Consider the following 16,189-nt stretch of genomic DNA (forward strand, 5'->3'; position numbering starts at 1 on the left):
GGTGTATTTTGCATCATGAATTCCTTCGCTTATCACATAAGGATTCGCTGCGTGAGTGAGAGCGTAGGTCCGCCACCACAAGCCCAGGGAGCGTGCATTGCCATAGCAAGCCAACCTTTATCACTTCTACAAGTGCTTAGAAAACACAGCTTAGAGACATTCCTCTATTGTTTGGCAACACTTTGAACACTACTGCTTTACTTATTTTACCAGAAAGGCAAAGTGTTACCTGGGGGCCATTTGCTGAATGCATCTCTTTTTTATTGCACATTGTTGGTTGAAGTTTATTTTGAACATGTATACAGTTTCAATATGATCATCTCTTATTTTAATTTTTCTTTAAAACATGTCTGAAAAAAAGTAGGAAGAATATTCCTCCTGTCACGATCGGTCTAGCTGGAATAACACCCCAATGCAGAGCAAGAATAAATAATGGTCTATATATTTATTTCATTGTGTTCTCTGACCAGTAAGCATGTAGAAACTTGCAGCGTGAGGAAGTTCACATTGTATAATAATGGACAGAAAGCAAAGCATGTAGACAATTAGAGTGTTTCAAAGCTGAAGCAGCAAATACACACAGCTTTAACTTACAGTGTGTAAATGTTCTGATCGATGACTCGCCTGCTGATGGCATCATATAGCGTCAAAAATAAAATGTGTCCTCTTCACTTTCTCCCAGATGTTAACATTATGCGATGCAGAATACGTTAAAGCCACGCCTTTTTATTTTGTCGCCGCTGGTGAGAAACTCAACTTCCTCATCTCAAAATGAAAAGCATCTGATTGGCTCTAACTCCCACCCACTGTCATTCATCCATCCATTTTCTACTGCTTATCCCTTTCGGGGTCGCTGAAGCCTATCTCAGAAGGCGGGGTACACCCTGGACAAGTCTCCACCTCATCGCAGGGCCAACAAAGACAAACAGACAACATTCACACTCACATTCACACACTGGGGACAATTTTTAGTGTTGCCAATCAACCTATCCCCAGGTGCATGTCTTTGGAGGTGGGAGGAAGCCAAAGTACCCGGAGGGAACCCACGCAGTCACGGGGAGAACATGCAAACTCCATACAGAAATACCCCAAGCCCTGGATCGAATCCAGGACCTTCGTATTGTGAGGCAGACGCACTAACCCCTCTTACACTGTGCTGCCCCACCCACTGTCATATTACACGCTATTAAAGAACTGTGATTAGATATATTCCAAACTTGTCCCACTCATTTACAAGACGAAATTAAATATGATTGGATTTTATTTTCTGACAATTGTTTGTCTCCTTTTTAATTCGTTGACATTGATTTACTGAAGGCTGAGGGCAAGGGTGTGTGTGTGTGTGTGTGTGTGTGTGTGTGTGTGTGTGTGTGTGTGTGTGTGTGTGTGTGTGTGCGTGCGTGCTTGCGGACTCGCAGAGCCTGACACATCCGAGGGACAGAAAAGAGGGAAGATGATATCATACAAGTGTTGTAGCGTGTCCCTTTCTTAGCGGATTTTTACACTACTGCAGATAATTTTGGGTATGTACTTTTTATTCTTCAAACATTTTGATTTGAGGGGGCAGGAGATTTATTTGAGTGGACTGTGCCCCCTCTTGCCCCTACGTAGAACCATCCCCATTAAGTAGTCAGGAGGAAATGAGTATCAGGTGTGTGCACAGGTGGCTCCGCCCCGTGACGTAGAAACCAGGCACTTCAAAATAAAGAAGACAGTTGGCAACAAAACTACCGCCTTTCCACTTCTTAGCAAATACTTACACGTGTTCACTTCCTGTTCTCAATTTATAACACCATTGTTTATCAATGCATTTTCAATACAACAGTTCTGTTCATAAATAGTTCAGTCAGTTATGATTCACTCAATGAGATGAATAATATCAATGTTATTCAATAAATTGAAGACATTTATCATAATTTCTCTTCCTTGTACTTTGTAAACATTTGTAGTTTGAACACTTTCTTAAACTGGATCATATTAGTACACTGTTTGACTTCTGTGCTTAATCCATTCCATAATTTAATTCCACATACTGATATACTAAAGGCTTTAAGTGTTGTACGTGCATACAAATATATTTTAAATCAGATTTTTCCCGAAGTTTATATTTCTCTTCTTTTGTTGAGAATAATTGTTGTACATTCTTGGTTAGCAGGTTATAGTTTGCTTTGTGCATACTTTTAGCTCAAATCATTGAATTTCAATATTTTGGATTTAATAAATAAAGGGTTAGTGTGTTCTCTAAATCTAACTTTATGCAATATTCTAAGTAACCTCTTTTGTAACACGGTTAGCGAGGAAAGCATACATTGTAAAAATAAAATAAACAAAAAACAGCAGAACATAATGAAAAAAGGCTGAAATGTTGATATTAAGAAAAAAAGGCAGACATGTCTTTGAATAAATGTTTTAGCCTTTTTATTAGCCTATTTAATTACAAATTACATGACGTCCTACTTCCACCATATTGAAAGAATATCCATCCATCCACCCATCCATTTTCTAACGCTTATTCCCTATATTAATAACAATATTGTTTGTTTTATACTGTATACTTGAAGGATCCACACCACTGCTGTTCTTTTCAGAATGTAAATAATTGACTGTTGTCATTTATGATCATATTTATAAGAACAGTATTGTTTGTTGTGATATACTGGGAGGATATAGAAATCCTGCTGTTTCTTTTTTGCAATAACAGCTGCCAAGAGGCAGCTGTTATTGACATTTTTAATTCTGTGCAAGGACAGTGATCTTAAATACTTGACACTTTCAAATACTTTAAAAGTTCATGGGTTCAGTTAAAAAAAAGAAATAGTCATGGTATTGACTACGTATAGAGAATCATGGATATTAATAGGTATATCGGTCTTGAATACTAAAATTATAGTATTGTGACAAGCCTACATCATACTGTGAGATAAATAAACATACTTTTAGACTTGGCCTTAAGCTGTGACACCATCCCAAACTCTGACATGCGTTACTTTAACCTGTTGTCAGGTGGCCATTTGCTGTACATTAAAAAAAAAAAAAGACAAATAACTGCTGACGTCACAACATTGTGTCATAGGCTACAAAGTGAAGAGAAATAAAGTTCAAGTTAGATAGTAGTCCTAAATGTGTTTTTCTAATTGTGGTGTTTAATATTATTTTATTAAAAAAGAAAAAGGCTGCGGGTTACAAACATCTGCCGGTGCCGCAGTTTTAACAACCCTGACAGAGGTTAGTTATGTTTGCAGGCGTTGAATGATTATTTCCTGTCTGCTTGCTCTGCAGTGTTTACCTCCCTCGCCAATAGGCACACACACACACACACACACACACACACACACACACACACACACACACACACACACACACACACACACACACACACACACACACACACACACACACACACACACACACACACGCACATTCACTTATTGGCTGGTTAAAGCAAATTTAACCGTAGAAGGTGAAGGATTTTGCTGTGCTCCAGCGTACATACGATATAGATTATCCCTGATATCTATGGCAACAAGAAGCCAAGTCGCCATGACGAATACGAGCTGATTGGAGGAAGAGGAGGCGGGGCTCAACATCTGGACGTTTTAACCCATTCACCATGCCACCAAAATACTCACGCTATGAGACGAATGTCTTTTCCAAATACCTCGTCTCGTTTTGGTGTGAAAAATAAACTGCATCTGTTGCATGGTGATGTGCCAGCTGACACACACACACACACACACACACACACACACACACACACACACACACACACACACACACACACACACACACACACACACACACGTTAAGAGTAATGAAATGAAGTGTAACATTCTAAAATGATGCCAAGTTAAAATGCAGGCAGTTTTCAAAATCAACAGTTAATTTAGAGACTATGTCAAATCGCATAATCTCACTTTGGATGTTCTGAGCTCTTGTTTCTATGCCAGTGTTGTATCATTCAGAAATATGTGACTCAATCGAAAGCACCTCTTCTGACTGCAGCCAAGCAGTGCACTCCATGTTTGTCATCTAGTAATCAAGATCCCCGTTAAATTTCACCCTCTTGCCCTCTTCTCTTTGTCTCCTTCACCTCCTTATTTCCTGCTTCCTTGTTGCCGCTCCTCTGGTCACTTTCTCTGTTACTCATGTTCTTCACGCTTTGTCGTTACGACCGCCAGGGGAGCAACTACACATCACACACGAACACACGCACACACACGTACAAAGCCCTCTAATGGGCCCATTTAGAAGTGTGGCATCAGCAAGTGTGCCACTGAGCAATGAGAAGGAGGAGAAGATGTTAACGCATCAACACAGTCACCGTTTGTGTGTCTGTGCGTGCGTGCGTGTGTGCGTGCTGGTTGAGAAGAAATATGTCTGCTGGGCGTTTTGTTTTGTTTTGTTTTGAACAGCACCAAAGAGAGAATTTTATGTCAGTATATCTTGTCAAGGCACAAAACTATAAATGTGTGTACCTTGGAGTAGTCAGTGTGCAGCTTGTATAGCAGTATACTTTAGTATATTTATTATCTTGTGAAAGTGAGTCAACACGCACACATGATTGTGTAAATATCTGGCAACACAAGTGAGCAGAGGGATAATTGTGTTTTGCCTGCAGACAAGCATGATGGTGGGAGTGTGCACGAGTGTTGCTGGCACTGGTGGAGCTGTGGTTCATTGAGGGATACTGTGAGATTGTGAAGCACAAGGGAGGGAATCATCAGTTAAACTGGGCCGCATGGACCGAATATCTTGTCAAGGCACAATACTAGTAGTCAGTGTGCAGCTTGAAAAGCACATTATTGTGTAATACCTATGTCCACAAATTTTGCTTGAGTGTCAATATTTCCCACAATGACCGCAGCTCTCTCAATAATCTTGCTAGTCACTTGTGTTGCCAGATATTTACACAATAACGTGCGTGTAGACATCATCAATACTGCAACACAAGCTGCACACTGACTACTCTAAAGTACACCCAAGTTTATTTTCTATAGTAATGTCACTTGACAAGATATAAGAAAATATGAGCGCTTTTGTCTGGTGCGGTGATGTGTTCGACGATGCTGGTTAATCTGAGCGTCATGGAAACAACAGCGCACTTTGCGTAGAGATCCTAGCCCCACCTTTATCCGGCGTCTGCTTCTGCCGCAGATATCCGACGCGGAGTGGGAAGACATGTTGGACCGCTTTGACGAGCGAAGTTACCTGAGCGCCCGACGCTGGAGGCCTGGCGACGACCCTTACACACTGTATGCCTTCAACCAGAGGGAGAGTGAACGCATTCCCAGCAACCGAGCTCTGAGGGACACGAGACACCTCAGGTAGGACACACACACAAACACACACACACACACACACACTGTGGCTACTTCATTAGGTACACCATCAACCATAGCCGCCGATCTACATTTCTGCCAGTGGGTGCTCGGACGGGCGGTAAATCTGACGCTACTTTTCTGAGCATGCGCGGTTTTTGCTTGGTGGTGAGAAATGATTTGCCATCAATCCCACGTGGGTGCTCGGCATTGTCTGTGGGTGCTCGGGCCCCGAAGCACCCACGGGATCGGCGCCTATGCCATCAACACAATTAAGGTATGTATGTATATATGTGTATATTATGTACATTCATATATATATATATATATATATATGTATACATGTGTGTATATATGTGTATATTTATGTACATATATATATATATATATATATACATATATATATATATATGTGTATATTTATGTACATATATATATACATATATATATATATATATAAATATACATATATATATATATATATATATATATATATATATATATATATATATATATATATATATATATATATATATATATATATATATATACTCCTCTCTGAGCTGCCACCTTAACGTGGTAGAGGAGTTTGTGTGTCCCAATGATCCTAGGAGCTATGTTGTCCGGGGGCTTTATGCCCCCTGGTAGGGTCTCCCAAGACAAACTGGTCCTTGGTGAGGGATCAGACAAAGAGCAGCTCGAAGACCTCTATGAAGAAAACAAGCAAGGAACCCAGATTTCCCTTGCCCGGACGCGGGTCACCGGGGCCCCCCTCTGGAGCCAGGCCCGGAGGTGGGGCACGATGGCGAGCGCCTGGTGGCCGGGCCTGTCCCCATGGGGCCCGGCCGGGCACAGCCCGAAGAGGCAACGTGGGTCCCCCCTCCAATGGGCTCACCACCCATAGCAGGGGTCATAGAGGTCGGGTGCGATGTGAGCTGGGCGGCAGCCGAGGACAGGGCACTTGGCGGTCCGATCCTCGGCTACAGAAGCTAGCTCTTGGGACGTGGAACGTCACCTCGCTGGGGGAGAAGGAGCCTGAGCTAGTGCGCGAGGTGGAGAAGTTCCGGCTAGATATAGTCGGACTCACTTCGACGCACAGAAAGGGCTCTGGAACCAGTTCTCTCGAGAGGGGCTGGACTCTCTTCCACTCTGGCGTTGCCGGCAGTGAGAGGCGACGGGCTGGGGTGGCAATTCTTGTTGCCCCCCGGCTCAGAGCCTGCACGTTGGAGTTCAACCCGGTGGACGAGAGGGTAGCTTCCCTCCGCCTTCGGGTGGGGGAACGGGTCCTGACTGTGGTTTGCGCTTACGCGCCAAACCGCAGCTCAGAGTACCCACCCTTTTTGGATTCACTCGAGGGAGTACTTGAGAGTGCTCCCCCGGGTGATTCCCTCGTTCTACTGGGGGACTTCAATGCTCATGTTGGCAGCGACAGTGAAACCTGGAGAGGCGTGATTGGGAAGAATGGCTGCCCGGATCTGAACCCGAGCGGTGTTATGTTATTGGACTTTTGTGCCCGTCACAGATTGTCCATAACGAACACCATGTTCAAACATAAGGGTGTCCATATGTGCACTTGGCACCAGGACACCCTAGGCCGCAGTTCCATGATCGACTTTGTAGTTGTGTCATCGGATTTGCGGCCTCATGTTTTGGACACTCGGGTGAAGAGAGTGGCGGAGCTTTCTACCGATCACCACCTGGTGGTGAGTTGGCTGCGATGGTGGGGGAGGATGCCGGACAGACCTGGCAGGCCCAAACGCATTGTGAGGGTTTGCTGGGAACGTCTGTCAGAGTCTCCTGTCAGAGAGAGTTTCAATTCCCACCTCCGGAAGAACTTTGAACATGTCACAAGGGAGGTGCTGGACATTGAGTCCGAATGGACCATGTTCCGCGCCTCTATTGTCGAGGCGGCTGTTTGGAGCTGTGGCCGCAAGGTAGTTGGTGCTTGTCGTGGCGGTAATCCTAGAACCCGTTGGTGGACACCGGCGGTGAGGGATGCCGTCAAGCTGAAGAAGGAGTCCTATCGGGTTCTTTTGGCTCATAGGACTCCTGAGGCAGCCGACAAGTACCGACAGGCCAAGCGGTGTGCGGCTTCAGCGGTCGCAGAGGCAAAAACTCGGACATGGGAGGAGTTCGGTGAGGCCATGGAAAACGACTTCCGGACGGCTTCGAAGCAATTCTGGACCACCATCCGCCGCCTCAGGAAGGGGAAGCAGTGCACTATCAACACCATGTATGGCGAGGATGGTGTTCTGCTGACCTCGACTGCGGATGTTGTGGATCGGTGGAAGGAATACTTCGAAGACCTCCTCAATCCCACCAACACGTCGTCCTATGAGGAAGCAGTGCCTGGGGAGTCTGTGGTGGGTTCTCCTATTTCCGGGGCTGAGGTTGCTGAGGTAGTTAAAAAGCTCCTCGGTGGCAAGGCCCCGGGGGTGGATGAGATCCGCCCGGAGTTCCTTAAGGCTCTGGATGCTGTGGGGCTGTCTTGGTTGACAAGACTCTGCAGCATCGCGTGGACATCGGGGGCGGTGCCACTGGATTGGCAGACCGGGGTGGTGGTTCCTCTCTTTAAGAAGGGGAACCGGAGGGTGTGTTCTAACTATCGTGGGATCACACTCCTCAGCCTTCCCGGTAAGGTCTATTCAGGTGTACTGGAGAGGAGGCTACGCCGTATAGTCGAACCTCGGATTCAGGAGGAACAGTGTGGTTTTCGTCCTGGTCGTGTAACTGTGGACCAGGGTCCTTGAGGGTGCATGGGAGTTTGCCCAACCAGTCTACATGTGTTTTGTGGACTTGGAGAAGGCATTCGACCGTGTCCCTCGGGAAGTCCTGTGGGGAGTGCTCAGAGAGTACGGGGTATCGGACTGTCTGATTGTGGCAGTCCGCTCCCTGTATGATCAGTGCCAGAGCTTGGTCCGCATTGCCGGTAGTAAGTCGGACACGTTTCCAGTGAGGGTTGGACTCCGCCAAGGCTGCCCTTTGTCACCGATTCTGTTCATAACTTTTATGGACAGAATTTCTAGGCGCAGATTCTGTTCATAACTTTTATGGACAGAATTTCTAGGCGCAGTCAAGGCGTTGAGGGGATCTGGTTTGGTGGCTGCAGGATTAGGTCTCTGCTTTTTGCAGATGATGTGGTCCTGATGGCTTCATCTGGCCAGGATCTTCAGCTCTCACTGGATCGGTTCGCAGCTGAGTGTGAAGCGACTGGGATGAGAATCAGCACCTCCAAGTCCGAGTCCATGGTTCTCGCCCGGAAAAGGGTGGAGTGCCATCTCCGGGTTGGGGAGGAGATCTTTCCCCAAGTGGAGGAGTTCAAGTACCTTGGAGTCTTGTTCACGAGTGAGGGAAGAGTGGATCGTGAGATCGACAGGCGGATCGGTGCGGCGTCTTCAGTAATGCGGACGCTGTATCGATCCGTTGTGGTGAAGAAGGAGCTGAGCCGGAAGGCAAAGCTCTCAATTTACCGGTCGATCTACGTTCCCATCCTCACCTATGGTCATGAGCTTTGGGTTATGACCGAAAGGACAAGATCACGGGTACAAGCGGCCGAAATGAGTTTCCTCCGCCGGGTGGCGGGGCTCTCCCTTAGAGATAGGGTGAGAAGCTCTGCCATCCGGGAGGAGCTCAAAGTAAAGCCGCTGCTCCTCCACATCGAGAGGAGCCAGATGAGGTGGTTCGGGCATCTGGTCAGGATGCCACCCGAACGCCTCCCTAGGGAGGTGTTTAGGGCACGTCCGACCGGTAGGAGGCCGCGGGGAAGACCCAGGACACGTTGGGAAGACTATGTCTCCCGGCTGGCCTGGGAACGCCTCGGGGTCCCCCGGGAGGAGCTGGATGAAGTGGCTGGGGAGAGGGAAGTCTGGGCTTCCCTGCTTAGGCTGCTGCCCCCGCGACCCGACCTCGGATAAGCGGAAGAAGATGGATGGATGGATGGATATATATATATATATATATATATATATATATATATATATATATATATATATATATATATATATATATAGTAAACAATAAAAAAAATTAACTAAACAAATTAGAACCACTTTGATAAGTAGGCAACTTTGCAATGAATAAACATTATTTTGATACTAGAAGGTGTGCTTACCACCCACTGTTCTCCCCCCTCCCACTTTAGTTCTGATTATGTGTTGGAATGGAAGGTCAGAAGACAGCGTGGGCGCTCATTGTCGGGTTCTGACTATGTCCTGCAGGGATGCTGATGCTGCAAGAAGGCATTTGTGTATGTGTGTGTGTGATATAAATAATGGAGTTTATTGTCTGACTCATAGTGTGTTTTAAACTACAGCGAAGTTTTCTGTAACAAAAGTTTGCACACATTTTTAAAAAGTTGTTAAAGCTACATTTTGGCACACCCAAATTCAGTGGTATCAAATTTAGTTGTAACAAATTTAGTGTTATCTCATTCAGTGGTTCCAAATTCAGCATTATCAAATGATGTTGTACTAAATTCAGTCGCATCAAATTTATTGGCAAGAAATTTAGTGGTGTAAAATTCAGGGTCATCAAATTTAGTGGTGTCTAATCCTGTGGTGTCAAATTCAGTGGCATCAAATTAAATGGTACCAAATTCAGTGGTACGGTACCTAAAAAAGTGGGGCGAAACCGCATGCAGACCAGTTTACTTATATACTAAAATAACAAATAAAACGTATACCTTGTTTTTGTTCCAACTGTGGTTATTTAGACAAATAAGATCATACTGTACCTAAGTATACTGTTTGTCAGGAGGGGTCCAAACAGGAAGTTGCATGTTGGGGTCTGTCTAAGCCCTGGAGGGATGCTGATGCTGCGAGATCCCATCCCTTCATGTGTGTGTTTGTGTGTGACACAGCACATATGATGCAATTGTAATGAGCTGTTGCTTACCCGTGTGTGTGTGTGTCTGTGTGTATGTGCGTGTGTGTGTTAATAATCGTGCTTCTTTATGTTTCCGAGAGGGAAATGTGCTGTGGCGCTGACATACGGCGGCAGGCTCGTTTGCGGCAAAGAAAGTGAGAAGAGCGTAGGGAGAGGAGGGGGGGGTGACCGTGTGGGGGTTGGTGATGGTAACGCTCATTTATCTTGCTGTCTGTGCATGTGCATGTGCGTGTGCGTGTGTGTGTGTGTGTGTGGTGATCTCGCTTGAAATCAGCAGGTTTCAGGCGGGGGACATGACAAGACCCATCCTCCCCTGCCCCAAAAACATGATAGCATCTAGAAAATAGCTTTTCATTTCATAGAAATGACATCGCCCAACTTCTCAATATGAATGCACTTAATAGACCACATGTAAGTTCACAAGTGCGCAAATAATGTTTTTGATATAATTATTGGAAATTATTAACAGTTCAAATATCATCTGTCCACTCTATGTAGTATGTACAAAATCTAGTCTAATGTAGTTGTAGTGTCTTAACAGCACCTTGATGAGCAGCAGAATGACTGACAGGTGAGTGAGAGTGTAAAAAGTAAAGAAAAAACAACTAGAGGAGGCGACAGATTACTGCTGCAGAGAAGCAATGCCAGCAGGTGAGTAACAATTGTTCTTTTCTCAGCAGGGGTCCACATTTTACAGCGAGTGGCAGCAGCACAAACTCATCCAAAGCTCAAAGGGGGTGAAAAGTACTTTTTTACGACCAAGATGTTGTTTTTGTTACACTACACTTCATTAGGTACAGCATCTAATCGTAATTAATACATGAAATATTAATCAGGACTGCAGCTATAAATTATTTTATTAATTTTGTGAATTTATAACATTTATTAATTTTGTTTGATTATTGAATAATCTGATATCATGTTATACCCCTAATGTGTATTTTAGGGAAATACTTTTTTTTTTTTGCTTGCCATTTTTCTAATAAATGCACATCCTCATCTTTGAAATTGCGCTTTTAAAATGTGTGCATTATAGGGATGTCCCGATCCAGGTTTTTGCACTTCCGATCCGATACCAATATTGTTTTTGCACTTCCGATCCGATACCGATACTGACCGATACTGGCCTATCCGAGCATGTATTAAAGTTTAAAGTTATTTAGCCTACTTAGTTGTCAGAATCATGTTGAAAAGGGTTTTAGTACTCTTGATAACAACTAGCCAGCTGAATTAGGGGAGTTTGAATAATACACAAGAACAAGAAACTGACCTGTTTATTCAAGGATAAACACAAAATAGACAAAATTATACATGACAAACAGAAATGGCATCATTGAAACTAGGGCTGGGCAATATGGCCTTTTTTTAATATTGCGATATTTTAAGGCCATATTGCGATACATATCTCGATATTTTACCTTAGCCTTGAATGAACACTTGATGCATATAATCACAGCAGTATGATGATTCTATGTGTTTTGATTGATTAATTGAGACTTTTATTAGTAGGTTACACAGTGAAGTACATATTCCGTACAATTGACCACTAAATGGTAACACCCGAATAAGGTTTTCAACTTGTTTAAGTCGGGGTCCACTTAAATTGATTCATGATACAGATATATACTATCAGATATATACTATCATCATAATACAGTCATCACACAAGATAATCACATTGAATTATTTACATTATTTATAATCCAGGGTGTGGAGGGGGGCGTTGGATATAAGTGTCAAAAAGACAGCCAAAAGAGTTTGATATGAGAATAAATCTAAAGTTAAAATATAGGGTAGAAATGCACCCATTTGCAGGAAATGTAGTCTTGATTTTCAAAATTTTCTTTCAAGGCTTGCATGTCTACATTCTTCTTCATACTGCATTAATATATGCTACTTTTAAACTTTCATGCAGAGAAGGAAATCACAACTAAAAAAAATCACTATTTTTTTCATACGGTGTTGATGTGGAAATGTTTGCCTCGGCATTTTGATGGTGTGGGCGTGTGGCACCGAATGGAGATAAGCGTCTCGACAGACGTTACAATATTTGAACAATGATGACGAAAACTGTTTTCTCTGTCGTGTCCGTGTGTCGAAAATTGTTATGCGCTTATTTTTTTATTTGATTTTGTGCGTGGCATATAATTGCTATGCGCAGAGGAGCTTGAGCAGTGCGCAATTGCACAGGCGCGCACCTTAGAGGGAACCTTGGTCACACGGCTGCGCTAGCATCACAGCTAACGTTAGCCATGCTGCTACCTCTCTGCTGGGAGAGGACGTATACGTATGTGACGTATGACGTGAAAGTATATGACGTATGAAAGAAGGTGCACTGCTGTCTGTGAGAGGGAGACACAGAAAAGAGTGAGAAGAGCCTCTCGTGTAATGCCAGCAGCTAAAAGCAACTGCGTGAGAATCCACAGACCTGTGGATGTGTTGAAGGTGTGCTGGAAAATGCGGAACGGAAATTAGGGAGCAGCAGAAAAGTGGAATGTATTATTTAAATCGGTGCGTTGAAAAACTCGGACCGGAGTTTTTTTTAAAACTGGATCTGGATCGGCATTTTCCCATGCCTTGCTGATACGCATTTTTTGCCAAATATCGGCGGCCGATCCGATCCAAATATCGGATCGGGACATCCCTAGTGCATTAATTAAAAAAATTCAAATCACCCATAGCCAACACACAGATCACGACACCCACACACCACTGCTCTTAAGTGTGCTCTATTGCAGTGGCAAAGCAGATACTATGTTTGTGTATTTAAGGTTCCAGCCACTCCACATGGTACAGATTTTATAAAGGTTTTATTAGTTACATTCGATAGATGATTAATTAAAGCAACATAATATAAATGTAAGCTTTTTCAAATTATTTAATTGTTTAATCGTCAGCCCTAATATTAATATTGACTTTCTGTACAAATGTTTACTATCGTGCCTAAAGGGTCAAATGGCAAACAATTAGATGAATAAAGAAATCTTTAAATAAATACATAACTGTGGCATTAATTAATTATAAGTGGAAATAAATACATAAATGTGATATTAAATGTGTCTTTAATATAAAAGTATATTTCATGATTTAGTGAAGTGACTTATATTTATATGGAGCCTATCTCAGCTGTATTCGGGTGGTAGGTCGGGTACACCCTGGACAAGTCACCACCTCATCACAGGGCCAACACAGATAGACAGACAACATTCACACTCACATTCACACACTAGAGCCAATTTAGTGTTGCCAATCAACCTATCCCCAGGTGCATGTCTTTGGAGGTGGGAGGAAGCCGTAGTAGTCACGGGGAGAACATGCAAACTCCACATAGAAAGATCCCGAGCCCAGGATTGAACCCAGGACCTTGAGGAACATGCACTAACCCCTGTTCCACCGTGCTGATGTAATTGTTTCATGATTTAAATAATTATTTTATGAAGAAATACATTGCAATTGAATACATATATATTGTTAAATGTGACATTAATGTATTTAATGTGAAAGTACACTTAATTATGTAATCATTGAATTATTTCAAATTCAAAACAAATTAAATTAGTTATTGATTCTATTAATTCACAACTAATTATGTAATGATTTATTTCATTATTTAATGAACCTGTGTATCAACACTTCATTGATTCATTTTATCTGTCAAATTCAGCCGTCAAAGTCAGTGGGCGGGTCCTAACATCCAATCAAGCCAAGGAGTACTGGTGGATATCTTGGTCTGAAAGTGTGAAAATAACTTTGGCGACTTCACAAAATCCCTTTACTTGAACTGTTACATGCTAAAAATCTAAACAGTATTACTAACCGCCGGGAATTTTACCATGGTTTATCATTATACTGTTTACCGTTACATCCCTAGTCCACACTCATTTCAGGTTTGGTGTACAAGGTGAGTGCAAACATCCATCCATCCATCCATTGTCTACCGCTTGTCCCTCTCTGGGTCGCGGGGGGTGCTGGAGCCTATCCCGGCTGCACTCGAGCAAAAGGCAGGGTACACCCTGGACAAGTCGCCACCTCATTGCAAAACAGCGAAAATAGTGTGTGTTCACAGAAAGTGTGGTTAAATACATCGGCAAAGATATGCTGCCATTTAACACGGTTAAAAAACTAGCATTTCTAAAAATGCTGCAAACCGTTGACAGATATTTGTCATGTTGTCATGTCATGTTGGTGTTTCCTTACTCGGAATCTGCCAGACTTAAGTTTTTTTATGTGATCCGCTAATACATCTGCTTATACTGTAGTGTTTATATTGTTACTCTGCACTTTTGTTTGAAAAGGTCCTAACTTGATTGTCAGTTAAGTAATGTACAACTCTACCTCTGCACACATGTTCATTATTGAAGTGCTACTTTTTTCTGCCAATACTTTATTATTTATTGTATTTATTGTTTTTGAAGTGTATATTTATAGGTCCCCAACCCCCTCCTTAACATATTTTATTGCTTTTGGTTGTGATTTTTATTCAAGTGCAAACTTTTGCTAACAAAGTATATTTTTTCGTTGTTTCATTTAACTTGGAGATTTAAAAGTTTACATTGCAATTACAATGTTAAAATATACGCAAAATATAAGTTTCTTGCATTTGAATGGATGTACATGCATTATTATTATGTATTATCATTACATCAGTATGATGTAATATAAAAATATATTTTGTTGGCAATAATTCGTAGGTCTATACATCCTCAAGCCAAATTTGTTATCAGGCCCGGCCTAGACTGCGCGATCAGACCAAATATCATGACGGCGGTCTGGCAACAAACTCGAGCAGACAACAAATCACAGAGCAACATGCAAACTTTGCAATATGTCTGTTTTGAGGGGTGGGATACATTTTGAAAGCCTGCCATAGACGCACACAATAAAGTTATTGCGGCTTTAGCTATCGAGGTAGGACAAAAATATAAAATCCTGACAGATTCATTCCAGCGGAAAGAAAAGTTTTCACGAGAATCCCAACGCGGTAAACTAATGGGATTCATATTGGATGATCAACCGATCTCAGTAGTGAAGCATGTGGGATTCCGGTGCTTGCCTGGTTGTAAATACATGACCGAAACAGCCCTTCTCGGTCTGACTATTAGAGAACTCACCTCCACAAAATTACAAGGCGCAGACTCTGTCAGCTTCATGACATATTTGGAACAGTGATGTCACGTCTTTATCAGTGATTGAACTAACAGCATATTGGAGGCTTTAGCATCTAATAGATAGAACCCATTGGTAAGTTTTCTTGCATTTTTACAGAATTTCTCTGTAGAAAATTCCCAAAAGGGCCTCCTTGACCCTCAGCTGATATTTTTCAATTTCTCAATTTTGTTTTGTTTTACCTTGCTGGGATGCCTGAGATAAAACACATGTTCTTAAAATAATAAAATACATCACAAAATAATTTATGAAAATATGAAATAAATAACGAAATCATGAAATAATAGAATCAATAATTGATTTAATAGTTAACTAAATATTGAAATAATTAAGTGATTAAATACTAAAATATACTTTCTCATGAAATAAATTAATGACACATTTAATAACACTTGTATTCAATTCCTATTATAAGTAATGACACATTTAAGTAATTATTTAAAGATGTATTAATAACATTTTGTCTCATTTGACCCTCCATATAAAGCTGTTTGAAATGTGTAAAGAAAGAAAGACTGCAGATCAGCTGTGACCATCTGGGGGGTTGTAGTTGGAGGGGGGGTTAAATAAGGAGGAGCCGCAAGCTGCTGAGAGGCGAGATAAGTGCGTGCATGTGCGTGCACGTGTAAAGCACTCCAGCGCTGGGCTATTATCTCAGTGAAGTGGAGCACCTCCCTCAGCAGGGATGAGATCCAAGCACCAAGACAATGAGCTGAGGCACGCTGGGAGGAAACATGGCCGACCGGCGAGTTGATATGGCAACGCTACAGAAAAATAACACCGTCCTGAATGCTGCAAGTTAAAAAGCGAATGCGTAATGA

General features: G+C 42.6%; 1 protein-coding gene across 6 annotated transcripts in view; it reads left to right on the top strand.

The window, feature by feature from the left end:
* Positions 1 to 16,189, top strand: part of galnt14 (UDP-N-acetyl-alpha-D-galactosamine:polypeptide N-acetylgalactosaminyltransferase 14 (GalNAc-T14)) — a 191,905-nt gene that overhangs the window by 41,554 nt on the left and 134,162 nt on the right. For all 6 annotated transcript variants that reach the window (XR_009811593.1, XM_061929190.1, XM_061929191.1 and 3 more), the window contains one exon: positions 5,155 to 5,324. Coding sequence is in view for 5 of the 6 variants with exons in the window: in XM_061929190.1 (XP_061785174.1) it covers positions 5,155 to 5,324 (170 nt within the window). In the remaining variant the exon portion in view is untranslated. The remainder of the gene's footprint in view (positions 1 to 5,154; positions 5,325 to 16,189) is intronic.

This window comes from Nerophis lumbriciformis, linkage group LG34 (genome assembly GCF_033978685.3).
Source record: "Nerophis lumbriciformis linkage group LG34, RoL_Nlum_v2.1, whole genome shotgun sequence".
NCBI lineage: Eukaryota > Metazoa > Chordata > Actinopteri > Syngnathiformes > Syngnathidae > Nerophis > Nerophis lumbriciformis.